Raw genomic sequence first — 13,108 nt, 5'->3', positions numbered from 1 at the left:
CATTTGTCCGTCCTATTTTACCTTGCCAGATTAGACAGTTTGTCTACATTGCTCATCTCTGAGATGTCCTTGTCACTTCCCATTTGGCCTTTTTCTTGCCATTTCCCAACAACATCATTCTGTCACGGACCTGGCTTCTTTCACCTCGCATTTCTTATATACTTTCATTTTTTTTAATTTTATGTAATTAAGTAATGTTAATATTTTATATTAATTTTTTTATAAAAATAATAAGATAAAATAATAATAATAATATAAAATAATAATATGATTTAATCGTGATCGCATAAATAAAATAGGATAAAAATGTATGAAAAATGAGAAGGCAGAGAAGTCAGATCCTTCTGTGACACACAAGATTCTTGCCCTACTTTCATCTCCGTTATTTTATTTCCCTTCTTGAAGCATCTCTCCTCTTTCAATTTTATTTTTTATTTTTTATTTTTGTTGTTGTTGTTTTTCCACCTTTACTAACTCTGTTTTATTTAATTAAAAATATGATGTTGTCATGAGAATGATGGGCTGGCATGCGTTTTTTGGATAACAGGAATTCAGGCTTTTTTTTTTTTTTTTGTTTCTCTGTATTTCCTTGACACATATTCATCTTCTTCTTATGTGGTGTCTTCTGCTTTCTGGGTTGTCATTGGATTCTTATGAAATCATAACCCAATTGTGTTTTTGGAATTCTTTGTTGTTGGGTTTTGAGTTTCAGGCTTTCAAACTCCAAATATGTGAGTTTTATGCAGTTTCTCTCTCTCTCTCTCTCTCTCTCTGCGTCCGTCTTTTTTGTTTGTTTTATTATAGCAACATCTGCAGGTCTCCTGCAGGCTTTGGAATTTAGGATTATATGTTGTTTTATTCTGTGAATTATGGGGTATAAAGGACACACCTTTTAACAGTTTTGTGATCGAATTTTTATTGCAGTGGGACAACCATATCACATGCTTGCCTTTCTCGGAGCCTTCTACTTCTGAATTTGGAATCTGGGTTCGATTGGAAGATTGCTTCTTTCTACAAATTCCGGATTAATTTTGTGAATAATTGGTAAGTTTTCTTCTCACAATTCACATACAATCCTTATAGAATTTGATTCTGGTCATATTTGTTGGGTTTATGTAGATTTTATGTGTCCTGCACGTATTTGAATTCAACTGTTGCAACAACTCTGCATAAAAAGCCTCGAATTTCATACGATGGAATGATTGTTCTTCTGGTTTTGTGCAAATTGTCTCTGAATTGAAAAGGGTTCATGCTGATTTTTTGGTGCCGGATGAATTTTTATGTTCTTGGGATGATTTGAAATTCTGGGATTTCTCGATTGAATAGGGTTTGCTAATCTTAAATGGACGTGCCTCCTTACTGTAAGAATTTCAAAGTTCTCGGTTGCCATTTGAATTCGTTCGCATGCAAATGTGTTGTTTTAGCTGTGACTGCTCTGGTAATTAGAGCTGTTCTGCTTCCTACATTCTCCATCTTTGATGGAACTGAACAGGACAACTTGGTATTCATCGGTAATCTCTCGTTGTCACTCGGTCAGAAATCTGGGATCCGAAAAGATAAGTTTCTGGAGGTTCCTCAAATCGTTTGGGGACTAAACAACCAGAAAATAGCGTTTGCAAGATCTTGTCTGACCGCAAGGCTTCTGAACCGGACGCTTTTGATGCCTAGCTTGAGTGCTTCCCTGTTTTACAAGGAAGTTGAGCTCTTGGAGCCGATTTCCTTCGATAAGGTGTTCCAGTTCAAGAAGTTTAATTCTCTCTGTAATGGATTCGTTCAATTGGGTGAACTTTCAGATGTTAGAAACCGAACAGGAGCATTTGAGCTTCAGAAAGGAAGCGGAAGGAGGTGGACTCCCGAGAGGGACATGGATCAGTTGAAACAGCATAATGAGGATCCATACAATGAGTACGAGGTGATTCGAATCGTAGGAAAGAATCCGTTTCTGTGGCACGATCATTGGTCCGTGAAGGACTATGCGAAAATCTTTGAGTGCATGGTTTTGGTTGATGAGATAATGAATGAAGCGGATAAAGTTGTGTCACGGATTAGAGAGATAGGAGCAGCACAAGTAAGTAGTCAGAAAGAGTTTGCGCAAGTTGGCATTAGCCCGGCAGAGAATTCTCTCGTGCAGCCGGTGCCTTATGTGGCTGTACATATGAGGATAGAGATAGATTGGATGATTCATTGTAAGAAGCTAGAGCAAAGATCAAACATAACCCAAATTTGTAGTAGCAAGGAGGAGATCATGGAAAGAGTAGGCAACATTGTTGGCCTCAAAACGCCTGTCGTTGTTTATCTAGCTATAGCTGATAGTCTTCTTCATGATCCGTCTATTCTAAACGGCTGGAAAGAAGGCCTGATTCCTTTCGAGAAGAAGAAATTGGGCGTCGAAGGAAATTACAAGAAGTTCTCTTATCTCATTCAGTCTGCAATCGACTACGAAGTGTGTTTAAGGGCTGATGTCTTTGTGGGAAACAGTTTCTCAACATTTTCGAATCTTATAGTTCTGGATCGAACGCAGAAGCTCATTAGGGCGGGCGTCACAAGCTCGTGTGGTGTGGATGTAAGGTGGCCTTCTTATGCATACAACATATTAGGGGAATCCAAAGGCCCTCGAAGATGGATGACAAATATGTCTGGCTCAAGTCTTCAAGCAATTAGCTATGGCTCCAACGACATCTCCTGTCGAGTCTGACGATCAGTTTTTCAGCCAATGGATATACTCGATGCTCCGCCGCGTAATCCAAATTATTTCTTCCCTCCGGCGTAAATTTGTTGGTATAGTTTCTCAGATTTTCTTTTTCCTTTTGTAGAGAAAATTAGTAGCAGAGAATGTTGAAGTAGCACCAAATTATATTATTGATGTAAATTTCAAAATTTAGTTTTATATGTAGTTTTCAGGCGATTGATTTTTTTTTTTTCCTTCAATCTCGATGTAATGTAAGTAATTTTTACTCAGAATCTTCTTGTTTTACCTTCTTGGTTATTCTTTTCATTTTAGAATCGTCTAATTTATAGGTCATTCTATAGATATCAACCCTGCAATAAAAAATCAATCAAATTGAAAATCATTAAACCGTTTGATAAAAGTTGTCAAACTTTTAGGATTTATGTAAGATAATATGGTTCAAATGAATATGAGATAATCGATGATTAAATAATTTCTTAATTTAGTTAATTTTGCAGATATGATTCTTGAAAGATGATTTAAAAAATAGATGGTTTAAATCATCTTACAACATTACAGGAATGAGAGCCAAAAAGATGAAATTCTCCTAAATGAAAGAAGGTACATGTTCACCAAAAAAAATAAAAAAACTAATAAAAAGAACTTGAAAATTTTGAATTTTAATGATAAGGACAAAATAAAGAATAAAGTGAATAGTAACATGATTGACTTTTTAGTGTAAAAATATGAAAGAACAATACTGAAAGCTTTTATTTAAAGTTTCTTAAAAAAATAAAATAAAATAAAAGGCACATATGACCAAAACAGAAAGGGTATATTATCAATTTCCCCCCTGAACTTGTGACCATTGGCCAATTTCCCCCCTGAACTTTAATTTTGGCCAATTTCCCCCCTCAACTCTCATAATTAGTCAATTCCCCCCCTGAACTTTAATTTGGCCAATTTCCCCCCTCAACTCTCAAAATTAGTCAATTTGCACCCTACTGTTAATTTTTTTTTTTTAATTTTCCATCTATTCTTTTCTTAATTTTCAATCTTTCTAATAGCTTCCAACAAAGTACTAAAATTAACATAAACTCACCTGCATAATATAGGGTAAAATGTACAAAAACATAATACAGTTAGTATGTGACATGGGTTGATTATAAGAAAAAGTTATGAATCGGGTTTAAAGCATGTAGAAGAAGAAATAATAACAAAAAGAAATAATAATCCTAAACTCATGGATCAAACCTATTTCAATAAAATGGGTTATTCTTAATAAGGAGTCGAAAATTATGAATAGACTAGCCATTTTTTTACTAAAGCTCGATTCTCCGCAATTTACTTGAACTTAGCTTTCACTTTTATAAAGAAAATTGTATTCACATACAAAAATTTACACATCAATCCTTTTTGTTATCAATTTTGTATAGTAAAAAATCAAATAAAATTACTCCATACTGATTTATTATGACTAATAATACTATCTATGATAAATTGTAAAATACTAAATTTTAATCTATTTGTAATAGGATAAAGATATAGGAACATGATTAACATACATCTTATTTAGTTTCTTACACACACTTGTTTAATTATGATCAAATTAAAAATTTAACAGTAAGGTGCAAATTGACTAATTATAAGAGTTGAGGGGGGAAATTGGCTAAATTAAAGTTGAGGGGGGAAATTGACTAATCATGAGAGTTCAGGGGGGAAATTGGCCAAAATTAAAGTTGAGGGGGGAAATTGGCTAATGGTCACAAGTTCAGGGGGGAAATTGATAATATACCCAAACAGAAAATACCAAAATTGTACAGAAAAAAGGAGGTCAATCTGTCTTCACTTTGTTACGCGTAAGTAACACAATCCAAGGAATAAAGTTATTTAGTGGCAGTGGTAGGGTCATGTCCTTTGGTACACTTGGAGCTTTTGACACATCATCTTCTTTGTATTTATTTGAAAATTGAGATCTGTTGAAGCGATTGTGAATTTTTTTATGGATTCTCTACTTTTTAGTTTAATGCTAATTTTTGTACAAATAAACATAATGTAAAAAATATAAAGTGACATTGAGTTTATAAACAATTTTACTTTTAAAAGAGTTTCATTAGTATTTCTCTTGAAAATTTTGCTCTCTCTTTTTGTTTGCTTGGACTAGACCTGGCAAACGGGTCGTGTCTGTCGTGTTCGTGTCGTTTTCGTGTAACACCTGTTATCTTAACGGGTCGTGTCGTGTCACACCCGTTATCTTAACGGGTCCTTAACAGGTCGTGTCACTTTACCCAACGGGTAAAGTGACCCGACCCGTTATGACCCGTTATGACCCGTTAAGAAAAAAATATATTTTTTTAAAAATTTGCACATACCACACATTGCGACATAAATATTACTTGAAAACATTAAAACATTTCTCGTTCAAGTACTATATCTACACTCGAAAATGAAAGCCTAATAAAAAAAATAATACATACACTACTAATCTATTACAAATATTAAATGTGCAAGGATAAAGAGTTTTTGTTTTTAAGATTGACTAATACTTAGAGTTTATTTATACTTTTATTAAGTATAACATAAGATTTTGTGGTATCCACTTGTGTAAATATTTTAAATTGAAGATCGAATTCATTCATTGTATTCATATAGGGTCAAGGAGTGTAGTTATAAAAAATCATCAAAATCGGAGTTAAAATAACCGTTAAATCGTGATTTTTCGTTTATAACCGTTGAAAAGCTTTGTCCCGTTACTTGATCTCTGAATGTTTTTTTTTGTGATTTTTTGCTGATGTGATCTCCAAGCATATACAAACAATTTTGACGGTTTGGATCGTTGAAATTAGTTTTGGAGAATTCGTAAAACGATAGATTGACTAACACTTAGAGTTTATTTATACTTTTATTAAGTATAACATAAGATTTTGTGGTATCCACTTGTGTAAATATTTTAAATTGAAGATCGAATTCATTCATTGTATTCATATAGGGTCAAGGAGTGTAGTTATAAAAAATCATCAAAATCGGAGTTAAAATAACCGTTAAATCGTGATTTTTCGTTTATAACCGTTGAAAAGCTTTGTCTCGTTACTTGATCTCTGAATGTTTTTTTTTTGTGATTTTTTGCTGATGTGATCTCCAAGCATATACAAACAATTTTGACGGTTTGGATCGTTGAAATTAGTTTTGGAGAATTCGTAAAACGATAGATTGACTAACGCTTAGAGTTTATTTATACTTTTATTAAGTATAACATAAGATTTTGTGGTATCCACTTGTGTAAATATTTTAAATTGAAGATCGAATTCATTCATTGTATTCATATAGGGTCAAGGAGTGTAGTTATAAAAAATCATCAAAATCGGAGTTAAAATAACCGTTAAATCGTGATTTTTCGTTTATAACCGTTGAAAAGCTTTGTCCCGTTACTTGATCTCTGAATGTTTTTTTTTTGTGATTTTTTGCTGATGTGATCTCCAAGCATTTACAAACAATTTTGACGGTTTGGATCGTTGAAATTAGTTTTGGAGAATTCATAAAACGATAGATTGACTAACACTTAGAGTTTATTTATACTTAGATTCACCACTTCTATTAATTTTCATTTTTCCCTCTCTTTTTTGTTTCCTTTTCAACTTTTTCTTATCATTTTCACTTTTCCCTCCAACATCTTTCCCTAATTGAATTCCCTCACTTTTTTGTTTTATTTTCAACTTTTCTTAACATTTTCATTTTCCCTCCATTTTTTTTTTCAAAAAGGGCGGCAAGTTGGCAAATGGCAATGGCAAGAAATTGATTATTGAAATTTGAGAATGGAAACAAATCACATATGAGTCCTGACGCATCAAATTTCAATGGATGCAAAATCATGCAAATATGCAATGCATGATCATGCATATTAAATTATTAATTAATAATTATTATAGTTTTTATAAAATTTAATATATATATATATATATATATAATTAGTATAGATAGACTTAATATTTTGGGGGTATAATTATTATAGTATATATAATTATTATAATTATTATAAATTTTATAGTTAATTTAATATATATATATATTTATTATAATTTTTAGGGGTATAAAATTGTAAAATTAATGTATATAATTATTACAGTATTTTTTGAGGGTTATAAAATTATAAAAATAATATTCTGCTTATCGTGTATCGTGTTTACCCACGTGTATACCCGACCCAACCCGTTATCTTAACAGGTGCTTATCGGGTTACCCGATAAGACCCGATTCGTTATCGTGTCGACCCAAACACCTGTTAATTTCGTGTCGTGTCGTGTCGGGTTATCGGGTCGTGTCAGAAATTGCCAGGTCTAGCTTGGACTTGGGAAATTGGGTGAAAATTCACACTAGTGGGACCTTCAATGCTTTAGGGTTTACTTGTAATTAGGAGTGTAATCATAATTTATTTTCTTCTTTAACACTCTTATGTAAACTTGTGAGTTTTTTTTTTTTTTTTTGGTAAAAGGATAATTTATTAAACCACCAACAACTAACAAACAATACAATGAAGGTCCAAAGACAACATATCAACAAACAAAAGTAGGTCCAAACACACTAGAGAACACAAACTGAGCCCAAAAAAACATTTAGGCCAAAACTTTACAGTAAGCCTCCAAAGCCGAAAGCTTCACCAGATTTCCACAGCCTTCTCCCCTATATCCAGAACCAGTCAGTCCATTCGATTCCTTCATCACCATCGAGCACCACCTCAATAAACACCACATCCAGCCCCAAAATGCTACCTAAGCACAACCATAAACTAGAAATAACCAGCGTCTAAACGAAAGAAGCCAACTATCAATATGAAGCTCGTGGAAACCCACGAACAACGCTGCCGGAATCGACAGACAAAACGAGAAGGTGGTGGTGTTGACAACACCCAAGCCGGTGGATACACCGCAACTTTACGCACGATCTCAGTACGATGCATGGTTGAAGATCGGAGCATGGAAGAGCCTGAAAAGAGTAATACCCACGGGGATAGAGAAATAGAATAGATCCGAGTATAAATTTGGGAGAAAAAACAGTGGAAGCAAGGAAAACAAAACAGAAGGAGAGCAAAAAGGAAACGACAACCGACCCCAGCCAAAGTTAAGGCCACTAGGATTTCTACGGATTGAATGCCTCACACAAGAAGTGAGAAGAAACTCTTAGCTTGAGAAGCTCTCACCACGGAGAGAAAAAGTAATTTCGAGAGAGATTTTTATTTTCTTATTTTTGGGTTTAGTTTTGACCCAGGGGTTTGCTAATTGCTACGAGACCAGGGGTTGCTATGAGACCACGAGATTGCTATGGGTTTTTCTAGGCGAATCTTAATGAAACACTCTTGGTACTGTTCACTTTTAACGTTAAGGATATTTTTACCTTGAAAAGTCACTCCTGACACTATTTATTGATACCTTTATTTTGTTCTTTTGATTAAAAACTAAAGTTTTTAAGAACTTTTCATTAGTTTTTTTATTTTTTATTTTTTTCTAGAGCTAGGTAAAGTAAACAGAGGTTATAAGAGGAAACTAGTATTTGTAACAAATTGATCAACAATTAACCTAATTAACTTAATAATATATCTAGCAACATGTCTTTTTACAAAGTTACAGTAGTTTTATATAAAAGTTTACAAAACATTTGAACTTTGTTTTTTTTTAATTTTACTGAAAGCACTTTCACCATTATAGTTTACCAAACATTTGTTTTTTTTTTCCACAGCTGTGTATTCTCATTACATAGTAAAAGCAGTTTTGAAAAAAAAAAACACAACAATTCCTAACTAGCCCTTCCTCTAAATTCTCCTGTGGCGGATAGTAACCTAGGGACATCAATATTTTTTTTTTTTACCCAAACGGTAATCTGATATTAAAAGCTCGACATTCAATAAAAATTGATTAGTTAATGGTTAATAATCTCGTTTACAGGAAATGTTTAAAATATTCTGAATATGTTCGATATTTTCACAAAAATATCAAAAAATTCATGGAACATATGAAAGGGGAGGAGGATGAAATGTATATTTCACCCCATATTCTCGATATTTCCAAAAATCAGTCAATTTTTTCGATATTTTATTATCCTTGCAGAAATTTAGACAAAAAGTTACAAACTAGTGGTCGAGTTTTCTTCTTTGTGTCTTTTCACGTTGCTTTCTTCATTTCTTTTTCTACTATGTGAATTTAGTTTTCAATCTATCATATGTTTGGAGATTGGTGCAATTGAAATGTACTACGTTGGAAGGTCTAATCAAAATGAAAGATGAAGATTGACTATAGTTTTAACTTCATGAACTTATGCATTCTATATGGTATTAGTTTAATTCAATAAAACTTGTGTCGTTTTCATGATGAAAGTTTTAATTCAGTTATGTGTAATTTATTCGTTCTCGTGAAGTGTTTTATTTTATTACTTGTTTTTCATTCTCACTTGTCACATATCACATACTTGTTTTTACACAATATCTAGTCATTAATTATTGATTCATATGTGTGTTGTGGCTTCATACAACATTCCCTAAACAATAATTTCAAATTTTAATGTTTTTAGCAAATTTCTATGATTTCCATCAAATGCAACTGATATCGATATTGATATTTGATATATTATCGATATTTCTGTAAAATTTGCATATCGATATTTCCACCGATACTGATATTGTAATTCTGTTTACTTATGAAGCTTAGTCCACTCTCACACCTTCTTAATATAAATAATTTTGTTTGTTTAAAAAAAAAAAAAAAAATCTCGTTTACAGATTTTAGTTTGGTTTTAGGCGGGTAAGTCAATTCATCACACCCCTTCGTCCTCCTCCTCGTCACTCACAATGCAGTTCTATACATACGAAAAATCCAAATTTTCTCAGTCCCAAACATCCATGGCGCCAAAATCCTTCAACCCCGAAACCCAAACCTACACCTCTCCCCGACCTCCCATCCCCTTCTCCACCGATCCCAACCTCTCTCTCACCGCCTTTCTCTTCCACACCTCCTCCTCTTTCCCGCAGAGCCTCGCCCTCGCCGACGCTGCAACCGACGAAACCCTAACCTTCCTCCAGCTCAAATCCTTAGTCTTTCGTATCTCACAGGCCTTCCTCAATCTCAACGTCCAGAAAAAAGGACGTCGTTCTTATCTTCGCTTCCAATTCCATCCTCTTCCCCGTCTGCTTCTTCTCAATCGCCGCAATCGACGCCACCGCCACCAGCTGCAATTCTATGTACACCGTCTCCGAGCTCGCCAGTCAAGTCAGCGATTGCAATCCGAAGCTCATCATCACGTCTCCGAACTATTGCCGAAGATCGAGGGCTTCAATCTCCCAATTCGATACCGGAATATGAATATCCATTCCTTCTCCGATTTGATTAAGCTTTCGGACGATTCGAATCTGATTTCCGGTTTACCGGCGGTTAATGTGAATCAGAGTGACGTGGCGGCGCTGCTTTACTCGTTCGGGACGACTGGGAAGAGCAAGGGAGTGGTTATGACGCATCGGAACTTCATTACAACGTCGTTGATGGTCGCGGCCGATCAGGACCGGTACAGCGAGCCGCGCCACGTGTTTCTGTGCTTTGTCCCGATGTTTCACTTATTTGGGCTGTTGGTGATTTTGTACTCGCAACTCCGGCGAGGGAACGCTGTCGTTACGATGGCGAAGTTTGACATCGACAGGGCGTTGAAGGTGGTGGAGAGGTACAGGGTTACGTATTTATTCGTGGTTCCGCCGCTGGTGATCGCGCTGACAAAGCAGAGCGTTGTTTAGAAGTACGACTTGTCATCGGTTGAGTTCATCATTTCGGCTGCGGCGCCGCTGGGTAAGGATTTGATGGAGGATTGTGCTAAGACCATTCCTCACGCTGCGATTGGTCAGGTAAATTGGAATCGTCACCTTCGTCGAGTCTTTGTTGCTTAACAAACTATATTATTTATACTAAGGTAGACGTGCAATTAACCTCATGATGGACTAACAATAATATGATTTAAATTAATCTTTGATCGCTTAATCTTAAATTTTGTTGATAAAACATTAAAAACACATCTATTTAATTTCATTATTGCAAGTGGTCCTCTACCATAATGATAAAATTGAGTGTTATCTTTTACATCACGACGTGATATTAAATCCCGTCGGCTCCTTAATCTAATATCTAATCTAACTAATTTATCTTTTACGAAATAAAAAGAAGGAATTCTATGACTATCGAATGCTTAATATAAAATATTAAGGCGACCAATGAGGGGTTCCACACAAGTTGATTATTGTGAAATAATCTTATACAATTGCTCTTGAAAGATTTCACAAACAAAAATATATAATTTAAGATGCTAAAAAAGATCACATTTTCTGCCTAGAAGACCTTATGACGTGGAAGTTTACCATAACAAATAAATATATTTGATCAATTACAATCATTGTTAATGAACAGTGGCTGTCACATTAGATGATCAATGTGCTACCTACAGCATCAATTACAAAAATTGAATTTTGACTTGAAAATCCATGTTGTGTTGTATTTGTGGCAGGGGTATGGTTTGACAGAAACCTGTGGGATCGTTTCTCTGGAAAATTTTACAGAAGGATCTCAAATTTCTGGATCGAGCAGCGTTCTTGCTCCTGGAGTTGAATTCCCAGATAGTTAGTGTGGATACCCTCGAGCTTCTTCCTCCTAACCAGTTGGGAGAAATATGGGTTAGGGGACCTAATATGATGCAAGGTTAACCTAATATATATTTTCATCTGCTTTCTGCCATTTTTACTTTTCTTTCAAAGTAATACAAGATTAATTATTAAATTTCAAGATTAAGACTGTAAATGATTCTGTAGATAATGAAAGAAATAAACTCCAAGTATATAAATTGCTTTTCAGGTTATTATAATAATCCAGAAGCCACAAAGTTGACGATAGATGAACAAGGTTGGCTACACACTGGAGATCTTGGATATTTTGATGAAGAGGGGCAATTATTTGTTGTCGATCGAATTAAATAGCTCATAAAGTGCTATGGTTTTCAGGTATAATTAATTTTCTAAATATTATGCGCTTCGAGTGCAAGGGATTTGCAAAGTGGTTGGAGTGTTTGCCCCTGCACTCCAGATTCTTAATTCGAATCTTCCCTCCTCTAATATCGCTTGTAGGGAAAAAAAGGTAATGTGGTTAATGTAACAACAGGTGGCTCCTGCGGAGCTAGAAGGGATATTGCTTTCTCACCCTGAAATATTGGATGCTGTTGTGAACTTGTGATCCCGTAAGTACAAGAGCCATACATTGTTTTTCCACACCATTGTTCTCAGTTTCCATAACTTCGAAACACTGCACGATTTTTAGCATCAATTTTCCATTGCAGATTTCCAGATGTTAAAGCCGGGGAAGTCCCAATTGCGTACGTTGTTCGTGCACCAAATAGCTTGCTAGCTGAGCAACAAATACAGAAATTTGTTGACAGGTAAGGTTTCTGCAAAACGTAGAACACAGAATAGCACTACATGATTTTTGTTTCACTTTACCTGATACTGAATGCATGACGTAGCTCGGTTAGTTAAGAGCATGAACCCTTGCGACTTGCCCCTAAAGTTCCGAGTTCAATTCCGCCTCCCCAATATTGCTTCTGTCAAAAATTTAGTTGATATTGTGGTCTAGAATCTGAACACTTCTTTAGACATATGTTTCACTGAATAATTGAAAGTTTGACGGTATTTTTCCTCTACTTTTACAGGTTGCACAATTCAAACGATTGTGGAGAGTGACATCTATAAACAGCGTCCCGAAGTCGGCTTCGGGAAAGATTTTGAGAAGGGAGCTTATCCAGAAAGTCCGGTCAAAAATATAAAATTACAATACACAAGGTTTCAAATTATACCACTTATATATATGGCTTTTTAGCCAAAATGATCCATGAGATTTGCATAACACATCAATTTGGTCCCTGAGATTGAAAATCAATAGAAATGGTCCCTAATATTGTCCACCATCCATTATTTTGGTTCTTCGTTAAAAATTCCGTTAAGTGTCCCAGAGCTCTTGGTCAGAAGTTTGGATAATTTTCAAAGCATTGTAACTTAATTGTTTCTTAACCAAATTCGACCCATAATATATAAAAATGACGATAGGAAGGTGTAAAACAAGATTATACCTATTTGGAAGCCCAATGATTGTTAGGGATGGTCGAAAAATAGCCTAAAAGGTGACTGGCCAGCAGGAAAACTGGAAAACTCGTCGGAAACTGAGTAAATTTTAAACGTTCATAACTTCTTCAATACTCAACGAAATCAAGTGATTTAAACCGAAAATCATAATTCTCGATGAGATGAAGAGAATGGTACCTTTCTCGACTGTTAACTCTCTGTGGTTTGGCTGGAAACGGCTCGAAAGTGGCTAACTTGAGACCAAAACAGCCACTTTCGAGCTGTTTTCCGGTCAAACCATGGCGATTTAG

At 34.9% G+C, this 13,108-nt stretch overlaps 1 protein-coding gene and 1 pseudogene across 1 annotated transcript; both read left to right on the top strand.

Moving 5' to 3' along the window:
• Positions 1-321: 321 nt before the first annotated feature.
• LOC137729286 (O-fucosyltransferase 23) lies at positions 322-2,958 on the top strand. The gene is made up of 3 exons (XM_068468164.2): positions 322-731; positions 925-1,044; positions 1,120-2,958. The coding sequence occupies exon 3, from the start codon at positions 1,343-1,345 to the stop codon at positions 2,693-2,695; it is 1,353 nt and encodes a 450-aa protein (XP_068324265.2). The 5' UTR covers positions 322-731; positions 925-1,044; positions 1,120-1,342; the 3' UTR covers positions 2,696-2,958.
• A 6,503-nt stretch (positions 2,959-9,461) lies between these two features.
• Positions 9,462-12,573, top strand: LOC137728479 (putative CoA ligase CCL10; annotated as a pseudogene).
• The last annotated feature ends 535 nt before the right edge of the window (positions 12,574-13,108 follow it).

This window comes from Pyrus communis, chromosome 10 (assembly GCF_041283825.1).
Source record: "Pyrus communis isolate YQ-2024b chromosome 10, ASM4128382v1, whole genome shotgun sequence".
NCBI classification, from domain to species: Eukaryota; Viridiplantae; Streptophyta; class Magnoliopsida; order Rosales; family Rosaceae; genus Pyrus; species Pyrus communis.
Note: the sequence above shows the minus strand (reverse complement) of the source record. Positions and strands in the feature narration are given on the sequence as shown.

Bases quoted from the DNA above. Each gene is read 5' to 3' on its own strand.
- LOC137729286 (XM_068468164.2), top strand. From the start codon at position 1,343: ATGGACGTGCCTCCTTACTGTAAGAATTTCAAAGTTCTCGGTTGCCAT.